The 12386-nt window shown below is 37.7% G+C and overlaps 1 protein-coding gene across 1 annotated transcript; it reads left to right on the top strand.

Moving 5' to 3' along the window:
- The first annotated feature begins 10948 nt into the window (after positions 1–10948).
- LOC309498751 (C-X-C motif chemokine 11-6-like) lies at positions 10949–11959 on the top strand. The gene is made up of 4 exons (XM_082169658.1): positions 10949–11083; positions 11208–11334; positions 11423–11509; positions 11625–11959. Exons 1-4 carry the CDS (start codon positions 11026–11028, stop codon positions 11662–11664), a joined length of 312 nt encoding a protein of 103 aa, XP_082025784.1. The 5' UTR covers positions 10949–11025; the 3' UTR covers positions 11665–11959.
- Positions 11960–12386: the final 427 nt, after the last annotated feature.

The following is a 12386-nucleotide window of genomic DNA, read 5'->3' on the forward strand; positions in this document are numbered from 1 at the left end:
GTAAAGACAAAGCAATAATGCACAATATGAGTTTATCAAAAAGTTTATCACAAAACTGTTTTACTTCCTTTTCTGTTGTATACTTTGACATAGATAATTGTATGATTTGTGAAATATGTAAACATGATGACACAACACTTAAAACACTTTTAAAAAACAATGAAAACTTTCATATATTCAGATATCATCTACACTTTTGTTAATTTGCCAGAAACTGGGTAAGATATGGGAAAAGTAGCTGGAAATCAGTTAAATACCATGCACTAAAGCATCAAATAGAGAAATCCCAGAATGTTTAAGAATAATATCAAATGAAGCAAGTCAACTAATTTACTAACATTTGGTCAGCTAAGTGGTTTAAGGTGAAGACCATCAAGAGACTGAACAATGAAGACTGTGGCCGCTCTACTTGTTTTTATCAATTTGGCTATTGTTGCTATCGAAGGTAATATTATTTTTGCTTATTTTAATATTTTACTTGCTCAACACAATCTGTTGCTTTGTTGTTTCAGACTAATAATTTTCATCATTTATTTCTATCATCCTCTAGGGCAGCCTGGGCCTGGAATCCAAAGATGTTTATGTCGGGGTCCTGGTGTAAAAATGGTGAAGCCAAAGCTGATAGAGAAGGTGGAAGTTCACCCTGTTAGTCCATCTTGTGGACATCTGGAAGTTGTGTAAGTATATTGATTATTTATCTATCTATAGATTATTCATCAATTTCTAAGACATACATTAGGTGATTTTGGTTACACCTTATTTGGTTACACTTTATTTTAAGGTGTCATTGTTACAGCGTAATTATATATTTCACTGAGTAATATTAAGCAATTACTCATTACTTATTACTGTTATTACTATGGTAAGTACATGTAACATCTGTAACAAGGACACTGTAAAATAAAGTGTTACCCTTTATTTTAAGATGACATTTGTAAGGACTGATTTTCCTGCTAAGACAAAACACACCCTTCAATAAAGCCATAAAACACTCCCTGGACAGAAGATAGCAAAGACAGACCAAACTTTTCTCCTTCCTTATCTCTGCATGCCCCTCTCCCTCCTCCCTTCTTCTTCTCGCGAGTCAAGTCACCAAAAGTTCACTAAGAATGTCTATATATCACATATGATGTATCTTGTGAATCTATTGTTTTTCCTTTTCATGTTTGGTATCATTTTAAGTGTCTCAGTGCGATTGGTAAAATTGTCTTAATTTCATTGCAGTTATTGGTTTAATGAGAAAGATTGAGAACTTAGGAGAATCCTGTTCTCCTCTTTGGATGATGTCTCTTCAAGATATCTCCCGAAACCAGGTGTTACCCCCTGGGGTACATGAATTGACCCAAAACAACTCTAAACAATATTTGTATAACCCTTTTGTTCTGGTCTGGGTATTTAAGGGTAGGTGACAGAGCAGTCTGAGGGGACCCTTTACCAGGAACGACCCCCATACAGTGCTGTGTGAGTGTTTTCCCATTGGAAAACACTCACACACCACTGTATGTCTCTTTCATGAATGCATTGCTTACTTTTAGAGTCATCTTTGAGTAAATGATGTCATGTATTTATTATTTCTGAATTGGCTTTTAATCATTTACTTGTGTAATTGGCATGACACTTTTTTACCTGACAAATAAATGTTACATCTGAATGATTTCAGATGTATCTATGCACCAGTCTGCGTACACGTAAGATCAGATCACTTGGACATGGCTGTGTATAAGTGGTAAAAACGATATAAATACTGTTCGTTTTCTCACACAAACCGCTCGTTTCGTGTCTTAGGCCATCAATGTGTACTTACGATGGGGAATTGTTTAATTTGGACGACGGTGAATTGTTTTAATTTGGACTCTGTGCTTGCTCTTTGAGACAGTGACCATAGACCTGCATTATATGACTGACAGACAAGAACGGTTTGACCTAAAAATATCAAAATTGAAACTACTGCGGAAAAAAAGACACCTACATCTTGGATGCCCTTGAGGTAAGCTAAAACATACCAAAAATGTATTTCAAAGTGAACTATCCCTTTAAGTGTTTTAAACTAAGGACTACAATGATGTCAACCCATAATGGCCGGCCTTAACCTCTGAATCAATTAAGAGTGAGCCTACAAGGGTGAAGTCACAGCAGCATGACACCAATTATGTAGTGTGTAATTATAATAAAATCATTTAATCAAGACACTGAAACATTTACTTAAAAAAAAAAAGAAGAAGAATTTGCATTTTGCAAGATTATCTCAAATTAGTTTTGATGCTACGGAATCCTTTCTATTGATACAGGTCTCCTCATTTATAGTTGGAGCAATGATGTGAACATGAGTTACATCAATGGCTCCAACAACTCCAAAGCTTGTAATCCTCATAAAAGTGGCTTGCTTTTGCCGTATGGTTAACCAAATCATGCTAAATAAATTATGAACTCATGCACAAAAACATGAACCAGTGAAATATTAATAACTGATTATGTTGTCAATCTTTTCTTTTTCCTGTGAGCTTTTTTGTTTTTCTATTTTTTTTACATTTTATCCCCATGAGAAAAACAGCTTGTAAATCATATTGAGTGATATTTTTTGAAAATGTAAAAATGCTAAAAGTTTTCTGTGATGGGTATGGTTAGGGCTAGGGTTAAGGGATAGAATAGGCAGTTTGTATAGTATGTGTTTGGACCGCAATGGCAAAATGTAAACAGGAGATCAGGAAAGCAGCAAATACATTTTTTTTCACATCATTTAATACTTGGAAACAGGGCCATCCTTAGGACGGTGCAACTGGTGCGACCGCACCGGGCCCCGCGCTTTAGGGGGCCTCTCGGCAAACAGACAGAAGGGGACCCTGCTTTCTCTAACTAGCACTTGGCCCCACCCCATGCTTGAGACGGCCCTGCTTGCAAATATTTGTTTACTTTAACATTTAGAAAAATTAAGTAATTTTCCAAATTTTTTTTTATTTAGATTTATTAAAAAAGTAGTAATAATAAGTAAAAGTACAATAAAAAGTCGTATTTATACACAACCCCATTTACAGATAAGTTGGGACATTTAATAAAAGGCAATAAAATCAAGAAATTTGTGATTTAACCATTTTTAAACTTTATTTTGATTTTGATGGCTGCAGCACACTCCAAAAAAGTTGGGATAGAGGCATGTTTACCACTGTATCACATCACCTTTCCTTTTTTATATAATTTGGGAATTGGGGATAATAATTGTTGCAGTTTTGCAAGTGGAATTTTTGCTCAATCTCACCTGATACAAGACAGCTACTCAACAGTCTGTGGTTGTCGTTGTCTGATTCTCCTTTTCATGATGGCCCATACATTTTCAAAAAGAGACAGATCTGGACTGCAGGCAAGACAGTCAAGCACATCCCTTCTACGGTGTAGAGAGCATCTAAGAATGCTCTGCTGTTGCATGTGCAGAATGAAGCCTTGCATTGTCTTGCTTCCCAGGAAAGATGTTATCTTGATGGCAGTATGTCCCTGTACAATCCCAATATACGCCTCCACATCAATAGCCGCGTTTCCACTGTCGGGCCAGGGCCGGGCCAGGGCTTTAAACGGGCCGTGCCGGGCTAATAGCCTCGGGCTAATAGCACCGGGCCTGCGTTTCCACTGCCGGGCCAGAAGCTCCACAGCGCTTCACTAAAACACGCCCGTAACACGCCTCTCTGGAACAACGTCACACTAACCCATTCACCAACAAATGGAAGTTTTATCAGAAAACTAATCAGAAATCACTGGAAACAGCGTTGAAACAGCGTTGAAAACAAACATGATAAAAGCGGCCGTTTGCTGGCATTTTTGTTGTTTACTTGAATATTTAAAACCCAAGCATCGATGTTTTACCACAGGTTTACAATAAAAAGTGATACATTGATCATAATGAATTAATTTATGTCAAAATTGCACATTAGTCACTCAGAAATAAATTACTGTTAGGTCTATTTCACAAAAGAAAGAGGACACACTTACTTCTTCAGTCGCGTCTGTTACTGTTTATCTGGTAGTTACAGGACATAGTTACATCACATTTAGAAAGAATGATAATTTCTACAAATATATGCCACCAAAAATACGACCTGAGGAGCTTTAGCAGCACTCTCTCGACTCACATACAGATATTTTCCGTCAGAGAAACAGAGGAAGCTCCCGAAAAAAAAGTTGCTTTATTGTATGATAGTCCGGTATAAAGAGACGAGGCTACTGACAGATAAAATAAAAACATGATTGTGGTAGCCTTTATGATTGGTCTGATTTCTTCAAGCGTTCACTATGTTTTTTTACTATGCGTATCTTCAAGCGTTTACCATGTTTACTATGGTAATGGTTAGCGCGCATAGTCTTTTGCATCACAAACACAAGGCATTCAAACAGGAACGCGAGTTAAATTATTTTAAAAGTCTTTAATGCTGACAGAATCATCCGGCGCTGCCGTCTCCCGACTCAGGTGAACTCCGCCTCTGTTCGTAACCACTCCTCTAGCCCGAGCTGGCTCGCTCTGGCCCAAGGTATTCGACGGGCCAGAAATCCTGGCCGTTGGCCCAGAGTAAGCCCCGATCAAGCCCCGGAAGTGACAGTGGAAACGCGACTGGCCCTGGCACGCACTAGCACGGCCCGGCCCTGGCCCGACAGTGGAAACGCGGCTATTGTGTGTCACCCTTGCCTGGATGGTCACTTTCATCTTTGGGACTGAGAACTCATTGTCCGTTTTTCCCAAAAGCATGCTTTAACGTGGACTTATGACCACAGCACACATTTCCACTGTGTTCTGGAGCATCTGAGATGAGCTCGGGCCCAGAGAACTCGCCGGCATCTCTGCATTGAACAGATGTATAGCTTTCTCCTTGCGTAACAGAGATTCAAGTTGCATTTCTTGATGCAAAGTACTCAAGCACATGTGGCTAACACAATAGCATGATGGTTTTTCAGGCAGCGTGAGGGCTCGAAGGTCACACACATTCAAAAGGGGTTTCCTGTCTTACCATTGCCCTATATGTACTGAGATTTATCTGGATTCCCTCAATCTTTTAACAATATTATGTTTGGTAGATGGTGACCTAAATACTTTGCAATCTTGTATTGAGAAATGTAATTTTTGAATCGAATTTGGCACAAATTGGTGAGCCATGACCCGTTTTCTTGCAAAGACTGAGCCTTTGCTGGATGCTCATTTTATACCCAAACACAAGACCCTCACCTATTACCAATTGACCCTTCGCAGGGAGTTTGCTTGACAGGCGATCGGACCAATCAAAATCCGCCTTCCCTCATTTTTGTCCGACAAATCAGTCAGGAGAGTTAGTAGATTAACGTTGGAGGATTTGAACTTGAAAAACGGAGTGCACTGACGTCTTTCCGTGGTTAAAACAACATTGCTTCTGATGTTCATTCATATTTATTTGATGCTATAAATTAACTAGAAGGAAAAGATGATCAGTTCACGAGAAGCTTTAACTGAGGCGCCACAGCGATCTGTCAGATTAAAGAGCCATAAAACGGTATTTATGGTTTCAATTTCTTTAAAAAAAATGACCAAATTTGAAAGTTGAGACTTTGTTTTATATCAAAAGTAACCTGGTCTGTCCTTTCTGTCAGCGCGTTGTCAGTGTCCTCTTTGCTCCGCGATGCATTTTTCACTGCGTGAGAACATGGTGTGGCGTGAGAGCGGCATGGCTTGTCGGACATAGCAACGGTGACTAAAGGGACGGTCTTTGCGAACAGTCAATTCACCTGCAAATTGTGGACGGTTTCCAAAACAGTCTAACTTGGAATTTCTGTAATCTTTTCACTTTTATTTTGCCTCTGTTCCAACTTTTGAGTGTGCCATCAAAATCTAAATTCATAAAATGCCAGTGAAAACATTGAAATTTGTAATCTTTGTACTCTTGTCAGTTAAATAAGAATTAAGAAATCACAGATTCTTGATTTTATTGCATTCTACAAAATGTCCCAACATTTCTGGACTTAGGGTTGTAACATCATCCCAAAACTGAGGTTTGCTGTACCAAACAAAAACAAAAGACAAACAAAATGAACAATAAAAAGGAACAAATTGAACTAAGTCCATATATCAATGTAAGGGAATTTGTCAGAGCACAAAACAAGGTTGAACAGAAATGTCTAACTACTAAGATTACAATGGTACAACAAAAGCCATTGTAAGGAAGAGGACAATAACAGCACTGTGAATGAGTCTGTGGGAACTATGTGGGAATATTCAACAGTCGTGAGGAAACTGCAAAAATGACCTACCACTCAGAAGACAATTCAAACACTGGTAATATTAAGCTCTACGGAAACTACAGGGCCGCTCACACAGAACCTATTCAACACCATTTGTTTCCAGTCCCACCATGGTAACACTGCTGCTGATATTTTTGTTTCAGTTTTCACCCTCCTCAACTCTGGGTCAGCTGGCAATTTAATTTCCGAGGAACTCTGCTACTAACTCAAGCTCCAAAAAAGGCCCAGCACCATCAAGTACAAGGTTAAATTTGTGACCGGAAAGCCGCTCGGCAAAGGCTTGTTTGTTACTGTGTGGGAGATCGATCCATCAGAAACATACAGAGAACATTTTCATGGCTGTCCAGAATTCTCTCACTTAATTCCACCTCCATCGAAAGTCCTAGTGTATACACCATCCTGTTATGCCCCTCTTGGTGACGTTTCTTACCCTAAACAAGCCTCATAACTACCACCTCACCAACCATGGGGCTGTGCCATCGATCTGATTCCAGGTTAACCAGTGCCCGGTGGCAAAATTGATCCTCTCTCCATTCCTGAACAGAAGGCCATGGATGTGTATACAGAAGAGGCTCTTCAACAAGACTATTTCCAACCTTTGACTTCCCCTGCTGCTTCCAATTTTTTATCTGTGGCCAAGAACCATAGAGGCTTGCAGCCTTGCATTGATTACCCAGTTCTCAACAAGATTGGTAAAGTTCCGGTCTCCCCTTCCCCTCGACCCAGCTGCTTCAGAACATCTCCAAGGTGCGAACAGTCTTCACAAAGCTGGACCTCTGAAGCACCTTTAACCTCATCTGGACAAGTGGAAGACCGCATACAAACCTTTTGTAGTGGAGGTGGACGCACTGTCACGGTGTCACCAGGCTCATCTTTTACACACACCCAGTGATCACTCTCACCAGAATTGTAATCATCTGCATCTGTCCCTCATCAGCTCACTCATCAACCACAGTAAAGAGCACACACTTCTCAATCACTTATCATCTGGTCTCCAATGTGGATTACAAACTACTTACCAGGGGTGTGTTTCCCGTAAAACGACTTAACTCGCTGCTTCACTAACATAGTATGATGCATCGTTGAAGAAATCAACTAGCTAGTCACAACTGTTTACCGAAACCATATTGTCGCAAAGTGGTCGTTCAATCACGTTGGGTTATGACGTCACGCACGTGGTGGAGTAATAACTTATTTTAATTAAATTGTTTGAGATCGAATTAACGATAGATGTTTTGCTATAAATTACGGACATGGCATCTGCGGACTATTTCTCGTTTTTCGCAATTTTGCTTTATTTCCAGATTCAATCATAGGCTCGTTCTTGCGTAGTAGAGCACGTTCGCACATGCGCACTCTTCAAAAATGACACTTTAAATCTCTTGACAAACTAAAAGACGTAAATTACATTTGTATGTATTCTAAATAAATTATAGATTGCACTGAATGTCAGCTTGCATATTTGGCTCAAGATAAGGATTTATTGAGTCCATGTCATGCAAAAAAGAAACTATGCTTCCAACCACAGGTCGAGAGCTGTCGTTCCAACCACACAACTTTGCGATGCTGTTTGCGAATGTTCGTTGGAATGATGTTTTCGGGGAAACACAGACTTGTTGAACTATGCTGATAATGACGGAACTTGTGACTATTGTTGGTTAAAGATGCTTTCTGGAAACGCACCCCATATCTACTTTGCCGCTCTACTAACCTGAAGTTGTCTCCTGTGGATTCCCAGTTAAACTCCTGAGATCTCCTTGTATTATATATATTTTCCTAAGACTCTCCAATTACCTACCTGTTCCGACCATCCAAAAAGTACATTCTCCTCCATTCACTGGTCATTGTTTAATCCCAAGCTACCTGGTTAATCGAAATGACTTTATTATTCACTTGTGTTACAACCGTCTAGGGCCAGACGTAACATAAATGAATGTGCGCTCACTCACAAAAAAAAGTAACAAATAAATAAAAAATGTATTAAAAAATTAATAAAGTGAAAACCTGAAACAAAGAGATTAAATTTAGGAGTGGACAAGGCCAAAATAACAAACAAATATAACTAGATTTAGTACCATCTAAATTCCTTAAAAGAAAGAAAACACATCAAAAGAAAAAAACAAGGCAACTTCCTTAACTCCCTTAACCCAAAACATAGAACAAACTGTAAGGGGATTTACACTCAAAGACCCAGAAACAGGTATGATAAATGAAGACCCGGAGTCAGAATTATAATAAATTGAAGAAAAGTTTTAATAAAGATAGTTTGCAGTTTCATCAGCAGAAGTCAGCTTCAAGACCCCTGTTTACAGTTACAAAGATCACAGCAGTTATACCCAACACCAATGTCTAAGCTACTTCCTTGCTTCAGGTTGAATGTTTCTCATTGGCTAAGAAATAGATAAACAGTAATTTTCCACACATAAACAGATAGACTGAAGCATATATCCATAGATTATATGAGTGATTAGCACTCATATATGCAGCTGACCCTTTGACCCTGAAGTTAGGCATGTCGTGACCTTCCAGGTCGCAGATTCGGGTTCCTGGGCAGCCTGTCCAACTCAGTCAGTCAATCTCCAATAATGCCAGTGGTTCCTTAACCTGTAACCAAAAAGACTAACACACACACCGACACAGCTTTTTCAAGGTTGGATTTGGCCAGGCTCTAACTATAAACAGGAGAGTTTTCTCAAAACATCAATATAATACATTCCTTCTATCAAGGAGAGGACAGTTTAGTATAACACAGTAAAGTAAAGACTTTAGCTACGCAACGGTCACTCAAACTAATGGTTCCAATAACTATATTATATGTTAACACATGTTGGAGACCTTTCTCAAACAAAACAAGTTCATATTTCATTTCTGGAAGCTGGGCTAAATAAGCAAGCTCTGTTACTGCATTCAGATATCAAATACAGACATTAGAGAATGCATGAAAACAACATTTCAGTATTCACACTGGTAACTTTTATAACAAAGTAAAATCTCATAAGCCGAGAAGTCATTCTAATTTATTTAGAAGGAAAAATATTGATTAATACATTGACTATAATCACTCATTAAGTGATTATTCCAGAATCCACTCCCTTCAAAACAATATATGCAAAAGAAATGGATTCACACTCCCTACTTCCCTTAAACTGAGTTTTTACAAATAATATTTACACAATATAACTGAAGGCCAAAGTAATTCAAAACAGCAAACTAATAATTATAAATCGAATGAACAAAAACTAGTTTTACAAAGTGCACACAATCACAGAGGAATCCAAGACAGAGCAAAACAAATGGCACGCATTCGGCCTCCATGTGTTTGGGGTGGTCCTTTTCTCCAGAACCAAGACTAGACCAATCAGGACTAGACCAATCAGGACAAGACCAATCAGGATCTCTGCTGGCTTGAATGCAGGCCACACCTTCTCCTGCAACAGACACAGTCAGAAACAACACACACACACACACACACACACACACACACACACACACACACACACACAAATGACTTCACTATTACTCACCTGTTTCATCTGTGCATTCCATCTGTTCAATAAATAACTGTGTTACATAAAAATTTATATTGGTCTAATTTGACTCCGAAAAGTGAGGCTGATTACCACTTGGCCAACTGCCAACTTATAATATGGATTTGCAATCACAATTTTCGTTTCATGCCGACTTTAAGATACAGTCTTAACATGATGGCTATGTTTATGTTTATATTTGTATGTATATGTACAAATTGATAAATATGAAAATATCTGACTTATGAGAAAACATAGTAAGCATGAAGATGCACCCCTAAACCCCATCCCTAAACCTAAAGCAGATCTACAAATGAGATCAAGTACAAATGAGATATAAATTATTACAAATTCACACCAAATAGCTTAAACAAAAAATAGGTTCAAACTGCCATGATAATTGCAGTGCATGTTTAGAAAACCCATTAAAAAGCAGAGCAGCAGTGAGCAAAAAAGACTATTTATGTGATAAGTTTCTAGTAACCAACGAGGCTTATGGAGTAGCCTATATATCAGTATAAGTTGATTGGTGATGCTTTGTATGCATCATGAATACAAATAATCAAGGACCCATATAAATATATGGACCAGAATGGGTTCATATGTCTTAATTATATATTCAGCATTCAACTTGTGTTTTGACATGTTCACAAAACATCTTTATTTGTGTGTAAGCTTCTCATTAAGACTCTATTTCAGATACAGATGCAGTGAGTATAGAGGTCCTCTGAAAAAATAAGTTTGGTCCTTGTCCTATAGTTTGATGTGATGTAACTGATTTGCATCATCACAACATTGTTCCTTTGTTTATCATTGCACTTTAAATATTTGAATAATGTATGCACATGGAGTGGCACATGTGATTGTTGACATTTGTTTGAACAAATAGTATTATAATTTTGGTTGAATTTAGTACTTGTACAGAAATGTATTACATTTGGTTTCTAAATTTATCTTGTGCTGAAAGAGCATTTGAAAGAATTCACATCAGCTTTCAAAATTGTGATAAAACAAACTCTTCCTCATTGCCAAGAACAACCATGACACTAAATTGACAAGAGACCAGCACATATCAAAAGCTTTGAGCAAAGGCATTTCAAAGAAATGGGAAATCGAAACAGCTGTGCTTGTGAAAGTGAAACTGGGAACTGTGCCCGTGCTATAAACCCCTGAACTTATGATGGCTATATAAGCAGCTAATCGTCTTCAGTAATAACAGCCTTAGACAATCATCAAAACCTTAAACACAATGAAGACTGCTGCAGTTATTGTTTTGCTGGTCTGTCTACTTGCTCCAGAAGTACACGGTGAGTGTTGCTTATTAAGACCTAATGTACTATTGATTCTGCAAGGGTATCTCTTCTAAATATTAGTTTGTTGTTATGTTCTGCAGCTAAAAAATCAAAAAAAAAAAAAAAAATTCTCTTCCAGGGCAGAACAAGATTCACAAAGGCAGATGCTTCTGTGCTGGCAAAGGAGTGGATGTGGTTTTACAGAAGAACATTGAGAAGTTTGAAATCATGCCTCCAAGTCCGTCTTGTGGAAAACAAGAGATTATGTAAGGACAAAAAACAATGATTTTGCATGGATATTCACACATTCTTAAACACATTCAGCTCATCTTTCCTTTTTTTTTTTATTTCCAGTGTCACTTTGAAGAGTGCAGAGCGGAAATGCTTGAATCCAGAGTCTAAATTCACCCAGAAGTTAATCAGGAGGGTTCTTGAAAAGATGTAAGTGTAATTATTTTTATTTTTATTTTTGCTGTATGTTCAACTAAAAATGAAAAACAGTTTTTGAAATTATTAATTTTATAAAAATTCAATAAAAAGTGTCTGATCTTTACAGGGCCCAGCAGTCAGAGACGCTCAGTGTGAATCTGGATTAGCTGCTGTTTTACGCACTGAAGAACATCCTGATACCCATGAAATGCTGTATAACATCTATAGTTGACATTAGACTGGAGAACATCTGTATAAGCTGTTTAGTGTAAATATTTGCTTGTTAATTTATGCAACTGACTATGTAGTAATTATAAAATGTTTTATTTCTTTTCAAATTTTATTTTATGTATATTCTTGTTTTATGTACATTTTCTGTGCAGTGCATCTGTTATAATCCACTTATGGCGTTTAATTATTTTATTGTCCATCTGTGTCCAAATAAAAAAATATTTTCTTAAATGAATGGACTCTGTTAATTCTTAGGGGAAAAACTGTATTTCCCACTGTGCAGGCCAAAATTATATAACATTTTTAGTGTACAGGACAATGATGCATCTTCCAATATATTATCAAGGGAAGTTTTTAATTTAGTTTTTAAAGCACAAATTTGAACATCAGAAACATAATCTGATCATAATAGGGTAAGATGACCTTGTACAAGAAGGCTCCTGTGAGGAAGTGCCCTAAAAAAAATAAAAAAATAAAAATCATTACATTTGATTTATGCATTTTGACAAGTTAGTTGAACAATTGAGAGTGTTACGAACTGCTCCAAGACACAAAGGTTGAGATCCAAATGCAGCTTAATTTGAGTAATCCAGTATCGTATAATCTAAACACAAGCAAGCACAGAAAGCAGTCCAAACAAACAAACAAACAAACAGGG

The sequence above is a fragment of the Leuciscus leuciscus genome (genome assembly GCF_965113295.1).
Source record: "Leuciscus leuciscus genome assembly, chromosome: 5".
Classification (NCBI taxonomy): domain Eukaryota; kingdom Metazoa; phylum Chordata; class Actinopteri; order Cypriniformes; family Leuciscidae; genus Leuciscus; species Leuciscus leuciscus.

What these genes read in the sequence shown, in the direction of transcription:
- LOC309498751 (XM_082169658.1), top strand. Translation starts at nt 11,026, where the DNA reads ATGAAGACTGCTGCAGTTATTGTTTTGCTGGTCTGTCTACTTGCTCCA. An exon ending in ACTTGCTCCAGAAGTACACG is followed by an intron (nt 11,084 to 11,207) that starts GTGAGTGTTGCT and finishes ATTCTCTTCCAG; the next exon opens with GGCAGAACAAGATTCACAAA. An exon ending in AGGAGGGTTCTTGAAAAGAT is followed by an intron (nt 11,510 to 11,624) that starts GTAAGTGTAATT and finishes TGATCTTTACAG; the next exon opens with GGCCCAGCAGTCAGAGACGC.